Genomic DNA, 18,191 nt, shown 5'->3' with positions numbered 1-18,191 from the left:
AATATATATATATAAATGTTTAGTTCAAGAAATATTTCTCTCCTGTGACATATTAAAACATTTATATAAAAATAAAATCATATTTACTTCAAACTTGTTAAGGTTTTGCAGATACTTAATAGTATAGCTAGGGAATAATCTTTCACATACTCTGCAGTTCAAAATGCAAAATATGGCAAATTTTATTATCTGATCTATGCAAACATTTGAATTGTTGGTTTATTTTTCATATATCAAAAATATAGAAGTAATTTACTTGGTAAAACTTGAGCAAAACCTTTAGTTCAAGGACCATTTTTATGTCTAATAAAAATTACTAATATTAATAATAATAGGTCATATTAAAACTTTTAAAGTTTTCTCAGATATTTAATATTGCAGATAAAGTAAAATGATTTCAAGGCTTTCACGTTTAATATGCAGTATCAACCTTCCTTAGACTAAAAAAATTGAGACTGCAGTAATTGTTTCTGTTCTAGCCATCTAACTATTCTAAACAGAAGATTTTTAATTAGAGCCAAAACAAAACATTAACAGAGAATTAGTTTTATACAAGCACAGACAAGCTTACAGTCATCCCCTACATCAAGAATAGATTCTTCCTGGAACTCTGGGAAGCAAATATGTTCCTAACAAACCATAGTATGAACCCTTTTGTAGGTGCTAAAAGCAAAGGATTGTACAAGGTCACTCTAGTGGAACTGATAAGAGAGAAGTCAGGGAGAGATAAAGATTGGTGATCAGAAAATTGATCTTTACCATATAGTATTCTTAGTACAGGCCACAGACAAAAACACCATTCATCAAGGATATTGAGGTACTCTTAGAAGCCAAGCCACATCTATGACAGTGTTTCCAAAGGAAATGTACTCCAGCTGGGGTTGTGGCTCGGTGGTAGAGTGCTTTGCCTGGCATGTATGAAGCTCTAGATTTGATCCTCAGCATTACATAAAAATAAATAGATAAAATAAAGGTATCATGTCCATCTACAGCTTAAAAAAATATTAAAAACCCATAATGACCCAATTATACAATATTATCTGTCTGCTTTGAGCTCCTAGCACTGTGACTGGTATCTACTATGGGACTTAAATATAAATTTAAAAAAAGGAAAGAAATGTACTCCAAACGAATATTTTAGGGTTCTTCATTTTGTTTGTGGGTTGTTTTTGTTTTGTTTTATTTTGTTTTGTCTGTATGTTCAGAGGGATACATTATTCCATGTTTATTTCAGTTGTGTTTATTAAACTTAAAATTCTATAGGAGATCAATTGGGGTTTTTTTTTCAATTTTACAAACATTTTAACTGATATTCTTCTCATTCAGTTGGTGGAACTTCATGTTTTTTATGTCCCTGAAGGATCGTGGAACTATAAGTTAAATACTATTTCAATAGAAGTTATTAACAAATTTATTTCTGCTGGATTTATAAGGCAAGTATTTTGTGCATGTAACAAAATACCTAAAAAATATTTTTTTTTTCTGCAGAGAAAAATATTTCCTAGAAATTTAAAAATTGTAAATGAAAAATATTTTGCCCATGTCATGGACCCATTCCTAATTTAATGAATATTGACAAACAGTACTATGTAGTAGTTAAATCAAAAATAGCTGTAGGAATAAATGTCATTTGACCATAATATGCCACCCAGAGAATAGTGTATATTGTGTAAGAATTAAGAACAAATTATCTAAAATTAAAAATCTGATGAAGAGCTGTGAATTATGGTTACAGCAATATATCCACTGTTATTTTCTTAGAATTCTTTAAAAATATATGCAAAAGACTTGCATATGCAAGACTCTGAGTTCAATCCCTAGCATGGCAAAAAATAAAAATATAAACAAAGAACATAATTAAATGTATATATATTTATATTTATATGTGTATATGTGTATTTTCAAATTCACAGAAACATGACACGTGATCTGACCTCCTATTGTTAACGTCGGTCGTCTAGTTGAGTGCCTTTCTTCTTTATTTCCTCATCACTTTTCCAATCCTATTAGTTTCCTTTCTGTTCTAGAGCACATCAGAAATGGCCCTAACTCAAGACTCTTGTACTTTCTGTTCCTTTTGTCTAGAATACATTTTCTGCCCTTACCCTCTTATCTCATTCAGGTCTGTACCCAAATATGACTTGTTTGTGAATATATTCTTTGATCATTGTATTTCAAATAAGCTACAGTCTCTTTTCCTTTTCCCTGCTTTACTTACTTAGCAGTATCTTATCAATTATGTTTTTTACTACGTATTTTGCTATTTTTCTTTCCCACCACTAGATTGTAAAAGCTATGAGGGCATATATTTTTGTATGTTTTGTTGATTGCTGTTCTCCCATCCTTTGGAACAAGGTGACACATAATAGGTGCACAATAAATATTTGTTGATCAAACAATTGTTCACTGAATGAATTCTCTAATATTTCCCATAATATATTTTTAAAAAAACAAGTACTTAGAACAATGACATAATATTGTCTTTAAATTTTAGACATTGAGAAAAGGATCCCTAATGGGCAAATGTAGTAGAATCTGACAGCATTTGATCATTAAACACATTTTAAGCACTAGCTACTCCTGTTAAACTTCCAAAATAAATATCTATACCTAAGTCATTCTTTAATATATATGTAAAAGCATATAAATTACACGGAAATTTTGTTTTAGTCATAAAATTTGGAAGTGGAATAGCAAACTAGACAATCATTTTCCTTTTCAGTATTAAAATGACTTTTATAAATAGTATTCGTTTGCATAATTTTAGAAGATAGACTTAATCGTTTACTTTGAAAAATATTTGCTTAAGATTATAAAGTGCTAAGCAATGTAGAAATGTAATATATAGTAAGCTCTGTCTGATAATTAAATCAACATTTATGTTTGAGATAACTAACATTATTAAACCATTAATATATCCAAACTCTTTATTTCTTTCTACCTCATATAAGGCAATTTTATTACATTTCAGAGTATCTCCTCAACTTACTTTACAAGCCCTGAGGTTGCGACTTGGTGAGTTCCTTGGTGAAGATGCTGTTGCAGAAAAATTTTTATTCCTGAAATGCATTGGAAATAATTTAGCTGTGGTAAGAGTTCTTATTTTTTTCCTTCTGATTAAAGAAAAGCATTCATTATCAAACTGTGTATCTTAAATGCTTGTGAACTCAGCTTCTTAACATACTGTAAGACATGTAATCTTAATCATAAAATATCACTAAGCACATAGATCATAAAAAATGGATCTCTTTGGCATGTTACCAGGCACCAAAATGGTGGGATGTGTCAATTTCCTTGAAAAGGAAGACAAAGTTAACTAATAATATCAATAATATATATTGTTTTTAAACAAAATGTTTTTAAAAAGTACTTGTGTTGTATCGAAAACCGGGTTCTTTTTTATTTGGGTCACAACTAGCCTTATGGTTTTTAAATGATAATGGCCCCAATATATTTTTTGGTGTCAGCTATTACCTACTGAACACTTCTATTGGTAGTTTCTGTAATCTGATGGCAGGATATTCTAAGGGAGGACATTTTTAGCTAAAATTTCCAATCTCTCAAGCCATCAGACATCAAAGTTTCTGATTTATCCTGTCTATATATAAGGTTTATTTCTTTAATCAAGATTGTCAACATTTAAACTTCAAAATGTAGTATATTCATATGCCACTTAAGTTAACATATTATGTCATTGCCAAGTGTTCATTGATGTGATTATTTAATATTTAACTCTTATCATTAGGTTTTAGTCCTTTGTGAGCAGGGACTTTATTTACCATTGTATTTATAACCAGTGCCTAACAAAGGTTTAAATCTTTATCAAACAAATTAAGTAATGAATGATAATGGATAATAAGTCTCTCCCACCCAAAGTACTATTATAATTTGCAATGTAGGATTTTTAGATCAGTAGCTAAATTTAAAGATGTTTTTGTTATTGGGGTTCTATTTAGTATGCCAGAATATTAATTTACTGATTGTTAAATTAGTTCTCCTCAGAGAAGAAAGGGAACATAATTTTTTGTTCTTTTTTTATTATATGTAAATTTATAAAATATCAACCACAGAATCCCAAGCTGGGAATATAAGCGTAACTTAGATCAACTTCTAAAATCCTTCTAATATTTTATTTTAAACAAATATTTATTGATATTTTATTTTCTAGAAAGCCAAAAAAAATGGATATGAATTCTTCCCTTAAAGTAATGGTAAAATAAGTGGTAAAGGTAAAATATTATCTATAGTCACAAAAAAGAAAAAAAAAGAGATTTTTTTCAGCAGAGGAAAGCCGAGTAGAGAAATTTGAGGAAGAAGCAATATGTAAATTTGGATTTTGAAAGAAATATTTGGTCTTGTAAAAATGAAGTGTGTGAATGGCTTTCTGAGCAGAGAAAATAAGATGAGCATGGAAGTAGGAAAGCAGGCAACTAAGAAAGAATTGATTCATTTCATTAAACATTAACTGTGGGAAAGGGAACAGAGCCTGGCACAAAGTGACTCCATGTAAGATAGCCATAATTATTATTATTAATTGACATAGAATTCCTATTATGTTGAGTGTGCAGTGAGAAAAGTTATGAAGTACTTTGTTGAATATCTTGAATGCCAGACTAATAGTTTGAATTTTTTTTCTGAAATCTTGAGTTTTTCAGCAATAGAGTTACATGAGGGCTGGGGTTGTGGCTCAGGGGTAGAGTGCTCACCTAGCACAGGTGAGGCACTGGGTTCGATCCTCACCATCACATAAAAATAGATAAATAAAAATAAAGACATTGTGTCTACCTACAACTAACAGAATGCTTTAAAAAAATAGAGTGACATGATGAGAGCTTTCAGTACAATAATTGGGTCTCACTGAGAAGTAACAAGAGACTAGAGACAGGGATTCCAGCAAGAAGGCTTTTACAGTGGTTCAGGCAAGAGATAAGGAAAAACTCAGATTTCATCTACTACCATCTTCTCCTGGGTTCTCTATATTTCAGTTCCAAACATCTTACTTTGGTCCTCACATATAACAGACATCTCTGATTTACGGTCCTTGCACTTACCTTGCAATCACTTTCCCTGAGTTTTGGATAGCTGGCTGCTCTTTGTAATTCATTCGAGCTCCAATACATAATCTTTTCAAAAGGACTTTTCTTGACAATCCAGTTTTTAGAACTTTTTTTCTCCAACTTACTCTTTATTACATCACTCTGTTTTATTCTCATGAGTCACATATCACAATCCTAAATTGTTTTTTTAATTTAATATCTGCTTTCACAAGTAGAATGTGAGGTCTATGAGAGCAGTGACTTTGTCTTATTTATCATTGTATCCTCACCAAGTAGAACACCTGACATATGGTATATCTTCAATATGTGCTAAAATAAATAAATTGAAAGCAAACTCTAGGGGTAGACTATATGGGAAATAAGTCTACAAAATTGGACTCTGGAGTGATTACCAGGTTTTGAATCCTAACTTGGAAACTTTTATTTATAAAATCTTGGGCAAGTTACTTAATTTCTTTTTGCTTCAGTCTCCTCTGTTAACTATAAGTAACTATAAGTTAGTGCCTATCACATGAAATTGTTGAAGATTAACTGAGCTAATATATGTAATAAAATAAAACAGTGCCCGGCACAAAGTGACTCCATGTAAGATAGCCATAATTATTATTATTAAGTGACATAGAATTCCTATTATGTTGGGTGTGCAGTGAGTAGAAAGAGGATTAAATTCTACATTTTTCTAAAATATAGCCATAGCTATTAGTTTTTAAATTTTATTTATATCATACAGATATATGCCTTTTACAAAAAAAGTGGAGGTAAAAATAATTGGAAAATTTCACAAAAGCTCTTATTTTTTTCTTATCTATTTGTTTCTAGGTGAAAGAAAAGCAAGAACCAGAACTGAAACTCAAATCATTTGCTCCTCCATACGTATGTAATATGACATTTTAAATTGATGCTAATTTTAATTGTTTTTTTAATTATAAACTAATTTTTAAATTTTCCTATATGTTTTAGGCTCTTCAACCAGAATTATATTTGCTTCCTGTAATGGACCATTTAGGAAACGTTTATTCAGCATCATCATCAGTTACTTTAGATGGACAGCAGACTAATAGTGATATTGCTGAAATTGATGGAACTATCCATAGACCAGTTAGTGCAACTTTGTCAAAGGAAGAACTTGGAAAGGATCCCAATTTCTTAGAAAACACTTTGAAAGACCTTATTAACACGAATCAGGAAGAAGGTGATTTCAATTAAAATGGGAACAACCAAGAGGTTATTTTAAGTCCATGTGTTTTCCAAAGTGGTTGTACTCAGTATCTTAGTACATAATTCAGGACCACAGTGTAAATTAAAATACCACTCAAAGCTTTATGGAGAGTAATTGCCCACTTCAATAGCCACTTGACCTTATACTCTGTTCAGGAATACTGGGATTCTACTTTGGATATTTGTTTCCCAGATATCATTTTCTTGAGCCCTTAAATGACATGTCTAGACAAAGAAGAAGGTAAAGATTCTCACTGAGCATCTCACTGGCATCAATAAACAGTAAATATTAGTGTGCCTAAGATTAAAGAAAGTGCCAAGTTTGAAACATCATCGAGTCCTAAACTTCCTATTGAACCATGATCTTGCCATTATATCAGATATTTTATATCTCCTTGTTTCTGTGCTCCACATTCTGAATAATTTCTTTAGATTTGTTTACTGTTTTGTAGGTATTTAAAAATATTTCTATATTATCTTCTGGCTTGCATAATTTCAGATGATAGGTCTACTGTATTTTTATTTTCATTTCTTTTTTTTCCTCTGTTTTCTTTAAGATTTTACTTTGACTTTCAGCAGTACGATTTTATATATATATATATATATATATATATATATATATATATATATAGTACTTTAATTTTATTCAAATCTTGATTGGGGTTCTCTGCATTATGCTTTTACTGTTACAAAGATCAACAGATACTTGTCCTATATACTCTTACCAAAATGTACCTTGATATCTATTGAGTTTTGTATCATTATTTATTTTGATGGGGCATGGAGAGGGAGTGGTAGGTATATCCATTTTTTATTTATTTAGCATTGAATAAATCTTTTATAAAAAATTCTGTTCATTAGACTAAACAATTTGGCAATGCCTGCTAGGAAATAAATGATAGTGGCCAAACTGAATTAAACGAATGTGGGCTTCAGGTTGCAAAATAATTTGACAACCTTTGCAAAATGACTTCTCAAATATTAATTTGACATTTTTTTCTAAGTTAAAAATTTATTTCTGGGGGTGGAAATCTACATGAATGCTGCTAAGTTCATGGATCTTATGTTAATGTATAGATCATGTGGTACATTAATGTTAATGATTTAAAAACAACTCAAATGTAAAATGCTATTGAAATGAAGGGAGATTCTATAAATGAAAAATTATGTAATATTTTATGCTCTTTATTTATACAAACATTTTCCAGGAAAAGAGTTCCTCAGAAGACTATTTCAAAAGATGCTTTTTTTTTTTTTTAAGAAATACATGACAGTAGAGTGTATTTTGACCTATTATAGTACAACCTATTCCAGTTATGGTCCCATTCTTGTGGGTATACATAATGTGGAGTTATACTGGTCATGAATTCACATATGAACAAAGGAAACTTATAACCAGTTCATTCTACTGTCATTCCTATTCCCATCCCCTCTTCCTTCCCTTCATTCCCCTTTGTCTAATACAGTGAACTTATATTCTTCCCCTCCCTACCTTCCCTTGTTGTGGGTTAGCATCCACATACTAGAGAGAACATTTGGCCTTTGGTTTTTTTGGGATTGGCTTATTTCACTTAGCATGATGGTCTCCAGTTCCATCCAATTACAGGCAAATGCCACAATTTTATTCTTCTTTATGGCTGAATAATATCCCATTGTGTATGTATATCACATTTTCTTTATACATTCATCTGTTGAAGGGCAATAAGGCTGGTTCCATAGCTTTGCTATTGTGAATTGAGGTGCTGTAAACATTGATGTAGCTGCATCCCTGTAGTATGCTTATTTTAAGTCCTTTCAGTATAGGCTGAAGAGTGGCATAAATGGTGGTTCCATTCCAAGTTTTCTGAGGAATCTCCATGTTGCTTTCCACAGTGGTTGCACCAATTTGCAGTCCTACCAGCAATTTATGAGTGAATCTTTTCCCTCACATCCTTACCATCATTTATTGTTACTTGTGTTCGTGAAAATTACCATTCTGACTGGAGTGAGATGGAATCTTAGTGTAGTTTTAATTTGCGTTTCTCTAGAAATACAAATGGTTAAAAGTATCTTGAAGACAAAGTTTGGGTAGAGCCCACTTTACTTCCTCTCTCAGAGTCATGTTGCTCATAGAAAACTTCTGCAATACAGTTGCTTGTGTGTTTGTATAAGGGAGTTGTGTGCCTGTTTAGTGTTGTTTAATTCATTGTCTCCCAAACTGAGCTGACCAAAGAATTTTCTTTTCACATAAATTAATGTTTCATGAAAAACACTTTGTAAATTGTTACCTTTTATCTATATAGTAAAGTTCATGAGGGATATGAAATATAGGACATGATTGTAATATATACATAGAAAATTTTATTTTAGTATTTTCTGAATATTCTGAACTTTTTTTTTATCATGCATGCATATCAACATCAGCTGAGGAAATAGCCACTCCTAAAGAAAGCCAGATTGTAAAATATCACATTGGAAATTCTGAGTTACCAGGATCATTGGAAAATTCAAATGATTATTTTACCAACAAAAAAAGGTGATTAGTACAGATGCTGATTTCACATGTTATAATCTAAACTATAAGAAAAAGAATGTGATGTCCAGACTACTGATATAAAAACTTTTAATTGGAACAAAGAAATGATTGAAATTATTGATCTTTAATTATAATTACCTTGATTATCATATTTATTGTTATATATGAATGTTCCTCTCCAATATAATGAGGGATGATTTATTAAGTTTATTGATGTTGTGGTCTTTTTGTCATCAGGGACAATTGACGACAGAAAAATTTCTCTTTGTTTTGCCTTTAAATTCTTGGCTACAGATAAACTAATCAGTTTATTTGAGTTTTACTTTGCCATCATTTCATTAAAAATTAGAGTACTTAGATAACAGTTTTGCTTATAGTCTTTTGAAGTTTTGATGAGGGTTTTATTCACAAACTATAAAAATATATTTCTAAAATTTCCAGTTACTTTACTTTGTCAGAGACACTGGACTATGATTTGAATTTAGCTATGGTATAATGAAATATGATTTTATTAACTCATACTAAATGTAGTTTATGTTAATCATTAAGAGTTTGAGAGAAAATATGTTAATAACCCCAGGCTTTGTTATTTTAAAGTGATGGAATTTCAATATGTTTCCCCGGCTGGTACTAAACTCCTGGGCTTAAGTGATCCTCCTACCTCAATCTCCCAAGTAACTGGGACTACAGAAGCACACCTCCCACCCAGTTTTCAGGCCGATTTAAAATTTTTAATGTTATATTTGGGTTTATATACACCAAATAAAATATGTAAAATATTCATATGTGAATATGAAAGTTAATATTTATGGAATTATATTTTAATATGACTTTTAAATCTGTCCTTTTAAGTCAGTTTCTTTGGAAAAATGAAGAAGATACAACCGACAGTAGAAGACAGGACAGTCAGGTATGATTTTAAAATTTTTGTTTAACTTCAGCATTATATCATAATATTTATACATATAGAAATTGAAATTATACTGAAGATTAAGATAAAATTTAAGTTTTCTGATTGTGATACCAGAAAACGTCTATTTTTCTAATATCAATACTGTCACTGGTAGTCCAGCTTTTGCTTTTGCTTTTATAAGTAAAGAAATAATATGCCTGAGTGAGAGAGAGGATAAATTAGGTTATCCACCAAAGACTTTTTGGATTTTCATCTCAAATGTTATTACTACTTTTAAGGTACACTGACCTTTACTTAACTGGCAACTTCAGTAGCTAAATTGTAATTTAATATGTTGATACCTGTCTTTGATTAATTCAGCTCTTTAGAACAGATTTCTCTAGTGTGTTTCTAGGAAGTACAGTAGTAGGTGGTTAGTACCAGTTACTAGCTCTATGGCCTTGGATATGTTATCTAATTTGAATAGTAATAGTTTAAAGGAGTTAACAAACACTGTTCCACATCACCAGCTCATTCTCTAGAAATGGAGAAATGGGAGAATTTTGAAAATATTTGTAGGATTAATTTAATTGCTAAAAATACTAGTTTTAATAATAGCTAACAATGAGTCCCAACTAACTGTCACTAAGTATTTTACACATTTTGATTCATTTAATCCCCCAAAACACCCTATGAGCCAGGTCATGATTATCATCTCCATTTTACAGATGAGGAAACTGAGGCACAGAGAGATTCAGTGGCTTGCTCAAATCATAAGTACAGCTAGTAAATATTGGAAAGGGGATTAGAGGTGTCAGGGTCTAGGCTGGCTCTAGAATTCATCTTTTTATAATAACTAAATAATAATAACAATTTAGCAACAACTAATTATATAACATTTATTGAGCTAACCACTGTTCTAAATGCTTTTCATATGTTAGTCCCTTTAATTGAACAACTTTTTAAGAAGGTTCTATTATCTACCTTTCAGATCAACAAACTAAATTACAGATTACATTAACTTTTCCATGGTTACAAGTCTTTCTTACTCATTCAGTAAAACTCCAACACTAGTTTACAAAACAACAAACCTCAAATGAGTCTTTAATTCTGCCATACACTGTGTATTCCTGATCCATTGCTACTCTTCTAAATAACTCTGCCATATCTTCTCTCTTTTTAAAATTTCTTTAAATTAATTAATTTTACAGTAGAATGTATTTTGACACGTAGTACACAAATGGAGCACAACTTCTCATTCCTCTGGCTGTGCATGGTTCAGAGTCAGTGTAATCATATATCGTACTTCTCTTCAAACCATCAATACCTCCTTTCTTTTGCAATCTGTGATCATTTGTCCTTGCAAAAATAGGAGCAATTTGAAGAGAACCACGACATCTCAATGTACAGAGTGAAGTTGGAGTTGAGGTTCAGTTTTTCCTCAGATATCCAGTTCTCCATGATTTGTTGATATTTTATTTTTCCTTTTGTGTTACTCAAAAAGCAACTGACCATAAATAAGGTCTTAGACAATTTCTGGTCTCCTTTTCTGTTCAGTGATCTTTTTTCTGTCTTACACCAGTACTACACCACCTTCATTACAGAGGCTTTATAGTAGTTTTTTGTTATCATATAGCATAAGACTTCCATATGAATTGGCTTCTTGCTTTCTGCCTAGTTCTAGTGATGGCCTCAAAGATAGTAATTTCAGTAATGGAAAAGTCATTCAAGGGGAGCAAACCTAGAACCTGCTCCTTAGTCTTTCTGTTGCACTTAATTTCCTTTATAAAATTCCTTCCTGCTTATACTTGTACTGAACTGATTCAGTATTTGATATAGAAAGTAAAATATGAGAAACAAACTTTTGAAAATGAGAATTTCAAACTTGTTATTACAAAATAATTACAAAATTTTGCTAATTTGTGCTAGCAGAAATTTAGAATATTATTGGGAATAGATTAAGACCAGAAATGAAGGACTATAACTATTGATTGATGCAATTTTAAAAGTATGGGTATACTCATTAGCGATTCTGAATTTAATGTGCTAGCTTAAGCAGTTGTGAGTGGTAAAAACTATTTTGCTAAATTGACAAATAGGTTGACAGGAACCTGGACTATATGATAACTATGCTAAATAAATTTAGAATGCTAGAAATTTCTTGGAAAAATGAGAGCAAGAACTGCAAAGATGTCAGGAGATAGCAACTGATTTTCATAGACCCCTTCATCCATTTAATCAAATGTTAAGGAATATATTGGAATGGCAAGCCCAGCATTCTTAACAAAACCCTATAGTGACAGTTTTATGTGGACTGAAATGAAGACAGGAATGTATTCCTTGGTTTCCTTAGAGATCACAGGATTTGAGTGGCTAATTTATACCATTTTACTTTACAATAAAAAGCTGTACCAGAATGATTATAAGGATGTTTGAGAAATCCTTAACAATAAAGATGCAAAGTATCCTTAATACTGATTGATCATGGTGTTCCTCAGAATTCAATGGGCAAGTGCATCAGTAAGTTCTTTACCTGTGTAACCAAAACTTATTTTGTTTTAGCAAATGGAGATCTACCTGGAATAACCATATCCCCTTATTGATTTACCATTCTTCAACTAGTTTACATACCTAAAACCCCTTGAATGAAAGAGAGGCCAGGTATTCTTCAGGAAAGACCCTATTGCCCAGCCACAAGTAAAAATGGACTATAAATTTTCTCTTTTATCTGACTTAAAGAGATTAGAGGCTGTTACTAGGGTAACTTCATTGGAGAAAATTAAGTACCCATACTTTTTGGATTAGTGAACAATGGTTTTAACTTGACTAAAATCTCTGGAACCTTGGTGTTCCACCAATAGCATGGATGCATAAAGGGGTCAGATAATAAAGTTTTGGCTAAATCTACCTTATGGTGTGCCAAAAGGGTTTGCAAATCCTTATAGTTGTTTACTGGATTCCGAATGCATACTTTAAAAGGAGTTAGCAACTGACAGAATCCCCATAAGACAGCGCCAAGTAAAATGTGATGGAACTGCCTTTTCCCTATCAAAATAACAAAGCGCTATCAGACTTCCAGAGGAACTGTAGAGTCTTGTGCCATAATCAAAACCTGAAAATAACCAAGTGTGGTGGCACACACCTATAATCCCAGTGGTTTGGGAGGCTAGGTAGGAGGATTTCAAGTTCAAAGCCAACCTCAGCAAAAGTGAGGTGCTAAGCAACTCAGTGAGACCCTGTCTCTAAATAAAATACAAAATAGGGCTGGAGATGTGGCTCAGTGGTTGACTGCCCTTGAGTTCAATCCCCATTACCCACCACCCCCCAAAAAAAGAAAACTTGAAAATAGTAGAGAGGGTAATTCTTACCATAGCCACGTTCAGCTCACCTCATTACTATGTGTAGATGATTGATGGGTCTTAGCCATCAGAAGGTGAAGTTGTAGCTACTACTCTTTACTATAACAAATTATCACAGTCTCATGCTCCTGTTATGCCACTCTGGATCTGGAAGATGCTTTCTTCTCCATCCCAATTAAGAGAGAAAACCAAAAGTAATTTTTTTTCAACAAGTAAAAACAGAAGGAGACCTTCATTATTTTGCCTAAGGCTGTCTGTCAATCTAGTTCATAAGGAATTGATCTCCTTTGGACCTGGTAAGCAGGAAATAACAAAAAATACTCTATATATCTTAGGTGAGACAATGTTTATTAGAGGGTGGTTATAAGCCTCTAGAAAATTCAGGAGCTTGAAGGACAAAAGATAGCAGATTAGAGGAAGGTTACATTTCCAGTTGCTCTGTAGCTCAGGATTCAAGCAATGGGAGAATTCTCAGAGAGGTGAGTGAAAGAGGGATTTCACTAAAATTCAATACCGAACAGTCAAGAGTTTCTTAGAGACTGGTAAATTCAGGTGCATTGAACAACAACAACAAAAAAAAAAAAAAAAAAAAAAACAAGAAAGACTACACTGGAGCCAAGCCAGTTGCTGCAGTGGCAGTGGCAGCAGCAGTGGTGGTGGTGCTAGTTTATCACAGAATGAAGAGATAACACACTGAGAAAAACATAACAGAAAAAATTGGCACAGAAACCTATAGATCAGAAAAGCAGCCTAAATTTAGCTGATCCAGACTGCACAACAAACTGGTGTTTGAAAAGTGCTCTATATTTCTCAACTAGCCAGTGGAGAGCTAAGGCAGGAACCATTTTGAGGATGTCATGCTACAGCTTGTTGTCAAGCCTGTAAGATCATAGCCAGGATGATTGAGAAATCGTCACAGACATCACAGAAATCCAGAGGATCATTATGGACTATTTTGAAAACTTATACTCCAGTAAATTGGAAAACCTAGACGAAATGGATACATTTTTAAACACATATGACCTACCAAAATTGAATCAAGAGGAAATAGAAAAAATCTAAACATACCAATAACTAGCAATGAAATAGAAGCACTATCTTCCAAAAAAGAAAAACCCAGGACCAGATGGATTCTCAGCTGAAGTCTACCAGAACTTTAAAGAAGACAGTGCTTCTCATATTATTCCATGAAATAGAAAGGGATGAAACACTTTCAAATTCATTCGATGAAGCAAGTATCACACTGATAACAAAACCAGGTAAGGACACATAAAGGAAAGAAAACTATTGACCAGTATCCCTTATGACCTTAAATGAATTAAGCACTTTATTAAGAAGATTGTACATAAGAACTAAGTTAATTTTATCCCAGAAATACAAAGATGGTTGAACATACATACGCAAATCAGTAAGTGTAATTCATCACATAAATAGAATTAAGGACAAAAATCATTTAGTTATCTCATAGATGCAGAGAAAGCTTTTGACAAAATTCAGCACCACTTCATAATAAAAACGCTGAAGAAACCAGGGATAGAAGGAACCTATCTCAATATCATAAAGGCTATATATGAAAAACACAAAGCCAACATCATAGTGAATAGGAAAAAACTGAAAGTATTTGCTTCAAAACCTGGAACAAGTTCATTCTCACCACTCCTATTTAATATAATACCAGAAATTCTAACCAGAACAATTATGCAAGAGAAGGAAATAAAAGGGATAAAAATAGGAAAGGAAGAACTCATATTATTACTGTTTGGAAATGATATGATCCTATACTTAGAAGATCCCAAAGGTGCCACCAAAAGACTGCTAGAGCTAGTAAACACATTCAGCAAAGGAGCATGTTACAAAATTGACATACAAAAATCAGTAGCTTTCCTATATACCAATAATGAGTCTGCTGACACAGAAATCAGGAAAACAATCCCATTCACAATAGCCTCAACACACATACATACACACACACACACACAAAAAAAAAGAAACCTAGAAATTAACCTAACCAAGGAGGTAAAGATCTCTACAATGAAAACTACTGAACATTGAAAATGAAACTGAAGACTACAGAATACACAAGATGGAAAGACCTCCCATGTTCATGGATAGGCAGAATATATTCATGGCTATATTACCAAAAGCAATATACAGATTCAGTACAATCCCCATCAAGATATCAATGACATCCCTCACAGAACTAGGAAAAAAAACAGTCCTAAAATTCATTTGGAAGAATAAAAGACCCAGAATAACCAAAGCAATCATAACCTAAAAAGGTAATGCTGAAGGCATCACAATACTTGACCTCATATTATACTACAGAGCTATAGTAACAAAAACTAAATGGCACTGGCATAAAACAGATACAGAGAGCAATGGTATAGGATAGAAGACACAAACATACCACACATCTACAGTCCTTGACAAAGATGCCAAAATCATACATTGGAGAAAAGACAGCTTTTTAAACAAATGGTACCGGGAGAACTGGTTATCCATATGTGGAAGAATGAGACCAGACCCTTATCTCTCACTTGGCACAAAAATCAATTGAAAATAGATCAAAGACCTAGGAATTATAAAAGAAACTCTGCAACTTCTAGGAGAAAATATAGGGTCAACATTCCAACATATAGGCATAGGAACAACTTTTTCAATAAGATCCCTAAAACTCAGGAAATATTGGCAAGAGTTAATAAATGGGATAGCATCAAACTAAAAAGCTTCTTCACAGCAAAAGAATGTGAATAGAGAACCTACAGAATGGGAAAAATCTTTCTCTTTTGACTCTGAGGATTAATATTCAGAATATATAAAGAACTCCAAAAACTTAACATCAACAAAACAAATAACCCAATAAATAAATGGGCAAGTGAGTTAAACAGACATTTCTCCAAAAAACAAATACAAATGGCCAACAAATATATGAAAAAATGTTCAATGTCATTATCAATTGGGAAAATGCAAATCAATATTACATTATGATTTTATCTCCCTCCAGTAGGAATGGCAGCCATCAAAAATACAAAAAGTATAAATGCTAGCGAGGAAATGGAGAAAGAGGAACACTTTACATTGTTGGTGGAACTGTAAATTAGTACAACCACTGTGGAAATCAGTATGAAGTTTCCTCAAAAGATTAGGCATGGAACCACCATATGGTATTTATCCTAAAGAATTAAAAGTCATCATACTATAGGGATACATGCATACTCATGTTTATAGCAGCATAATTCACAATAGCCAAACTATGGAACCAGCCTAGGTATCATCCATCAATGTATGAATAAATAAAGAAAATGTGGTATATATATCACACTGGAGTTTTATTCACCCATAAGAAGAATAAAATAATATCATTTGCAGGAAAATGGAGAACATAAGACCATTATGTTAAGTTAAATAAGCCAAAATCAGAAGATCAAGGGTCCTATGTTTTCTTTAATCTGTGGAAGTTAGAGAGGAAAAAGGGAAAGAAAGGTGGTGGGGGAGAATCTCATGAAAATTGAAAGAAGATCAGTAAAGGAGAGAATAGAGGGACCAGGGAGAGGGAGGAGACCAGGGAAAGGACAAATACTGGAGAATGGTATTGGCCAGATTACATTGTTATATTGTGTACATGTGTGAATGTGTAACAACAAATCCCACCATTAGATACAACTATAATACACCAATAAAAAATGTAGAAAAAAATTCATGATCTTACCAATTTTTTGAAGTTTCTGGATGTCCATGAGTAGAGACTTGTTGAGCTATCTCCTTTAAAGTGAAAGCAGGTTTTTGTACTTTGTCCCAGGTACCACTGACAATGAGACAAAACACTTGATAATCATTTTCAGAATTTGGAGAGAAATTTGGAGCATTCAGATATGCTGCTCTAATCCCTCCCCCTGCCCCTCTCTCCCCCTCCCCCTCCCCTCCCCTTCCTCTCCCCCTTGTCCTCCTCCTCCTTCTCTAATTTTGAAGACTGAATAGGACTGAGTAGTAGCAAACTGAGTAGTACTCAAACAAGGCAAAAACTTGCATGGTGATCCAAGAGACCCTGCAAGTAATGTTGCTACTTGTGTTTTAATGTTCAATTCAATAATACTAGATAGATACACAGAAGAATGTCTGTACAAATTCCAGTAGGACAATCACAGCTCAGATCCCTTGGATTTTGGAGCAAAGGCATGCCATCAGTTAATAATTCTATTGCTGATGAATGTTTGCATTGTTTCCAACTTGAACCTATTATCAACAGTACACACAAAGAGGAATGTATATATGTCTAGAATTTTGGGAAAAGCCTATCTATAGCAATTAAATCATGCCAAATTTTGTTCCAAAATTGTACAAATTTACACTCTGACTGGGAATCCAAGAGATTTTCTGTTTCTCTACATCTTCAATAACACATGCTGTCTTCACACTTTAAAATTACAGGGAATCTGGTGGGCACTTAATTCTATTTCACTGTGGTTTACATTTCTCTGGTTATCTATGAATTTGATCATCTTTTTGTATTTTATTTACCCCATTTTGATAACTTTAATTTAATGAGCTATCAAGTATTTCTATTGGGTTCTCTGCTATTTAGGAGACAGGCAGTTTTAAATATACTGTAGGAGTTTTAAATATACTCTAAAAGATAGTCCTTTGCTACTTACCTATTTTGTAAATATCTCCTCTCCTACTTTGTGGCTTTTCTGTGTTCTACTTTGCTGATATGTGACATTCTTACTTATTTTTTCCACATTCTATTTCTTAGACTGAGAACAATATATTAGATTCTCCTTTAAAGTACCACAACTAAATATCCTTGCATTTCTTGTGATTTCTAAAAATATATTTGTATGTATTATTACTTTTCATTATGAAATAATATGTCAGTAATGTGGTTTTGGCCTGAATTATTATTTATTGAATATTGAGATACTCTGCTTTCTTTTTGCATTTATTTGCTATATTCTCATTCCTCACCCTCCTCTTTATTTCAGCCTTTCTGAATCACTTTGTTTTGTGTGTCTCTCTTGTATATAAAGTTGGATTTTATTTTGTGAACCATCTAAAAATCTTTATTTAGATGAGTTATATCCATTTAAGTTATTAATAGGACTGATGTGTTTGGTCTTAGATATGTCATTTTGTTTTAGATTATAGTTATT

At 32.5% G+C, this 18,191-nt stretch overlaps 1 protein-coding gene across 1 annotated transcript in view; it reads left to right on the top strand.

The window, feature by feature from the left end:
• Positions 1-18,191, top strand: part of Spata1 (spermatogenesis associated 1) — a 52,512-nt gene that overhangs the window by 8,834 nt on the left and 25,487 nt on the right. Inside the window, 6 exon segments of the mRNA XM_076863645.1 lie at positions 1,327-1,433; positions 2,972-3,089; positions 5,877-5,930; positions 6,018-6,249; positions 8,679-8,790; positions 9,643-9,700. Coding sequence (XP_076719760.1) covers positions 1,327-1,433; positions 2,972-3,089; positions 5,877-5,930; positions 6,018-6,249; positions 8,679-8,790; positions 9,643-9,700 — 681 coding nt within the window.

Source organism: Callospermophilus lateralis, chromosome 7, assembly GCF_048772815.1.
Source record: "Callospermophilus lateralis isolate mCalLat2 chromosome 7, mCalLat2.hap1, whole genome shotgun sequence".
NCBI lineage: Eukaryota > Metazoa > Chordata > Mammalia > Rodentia > Sciuridae > Callospermophilus > Callospermophilus lateralis.
This window is presented reverse-complemented; position numbering and strand designations above follow the sequence as displayed.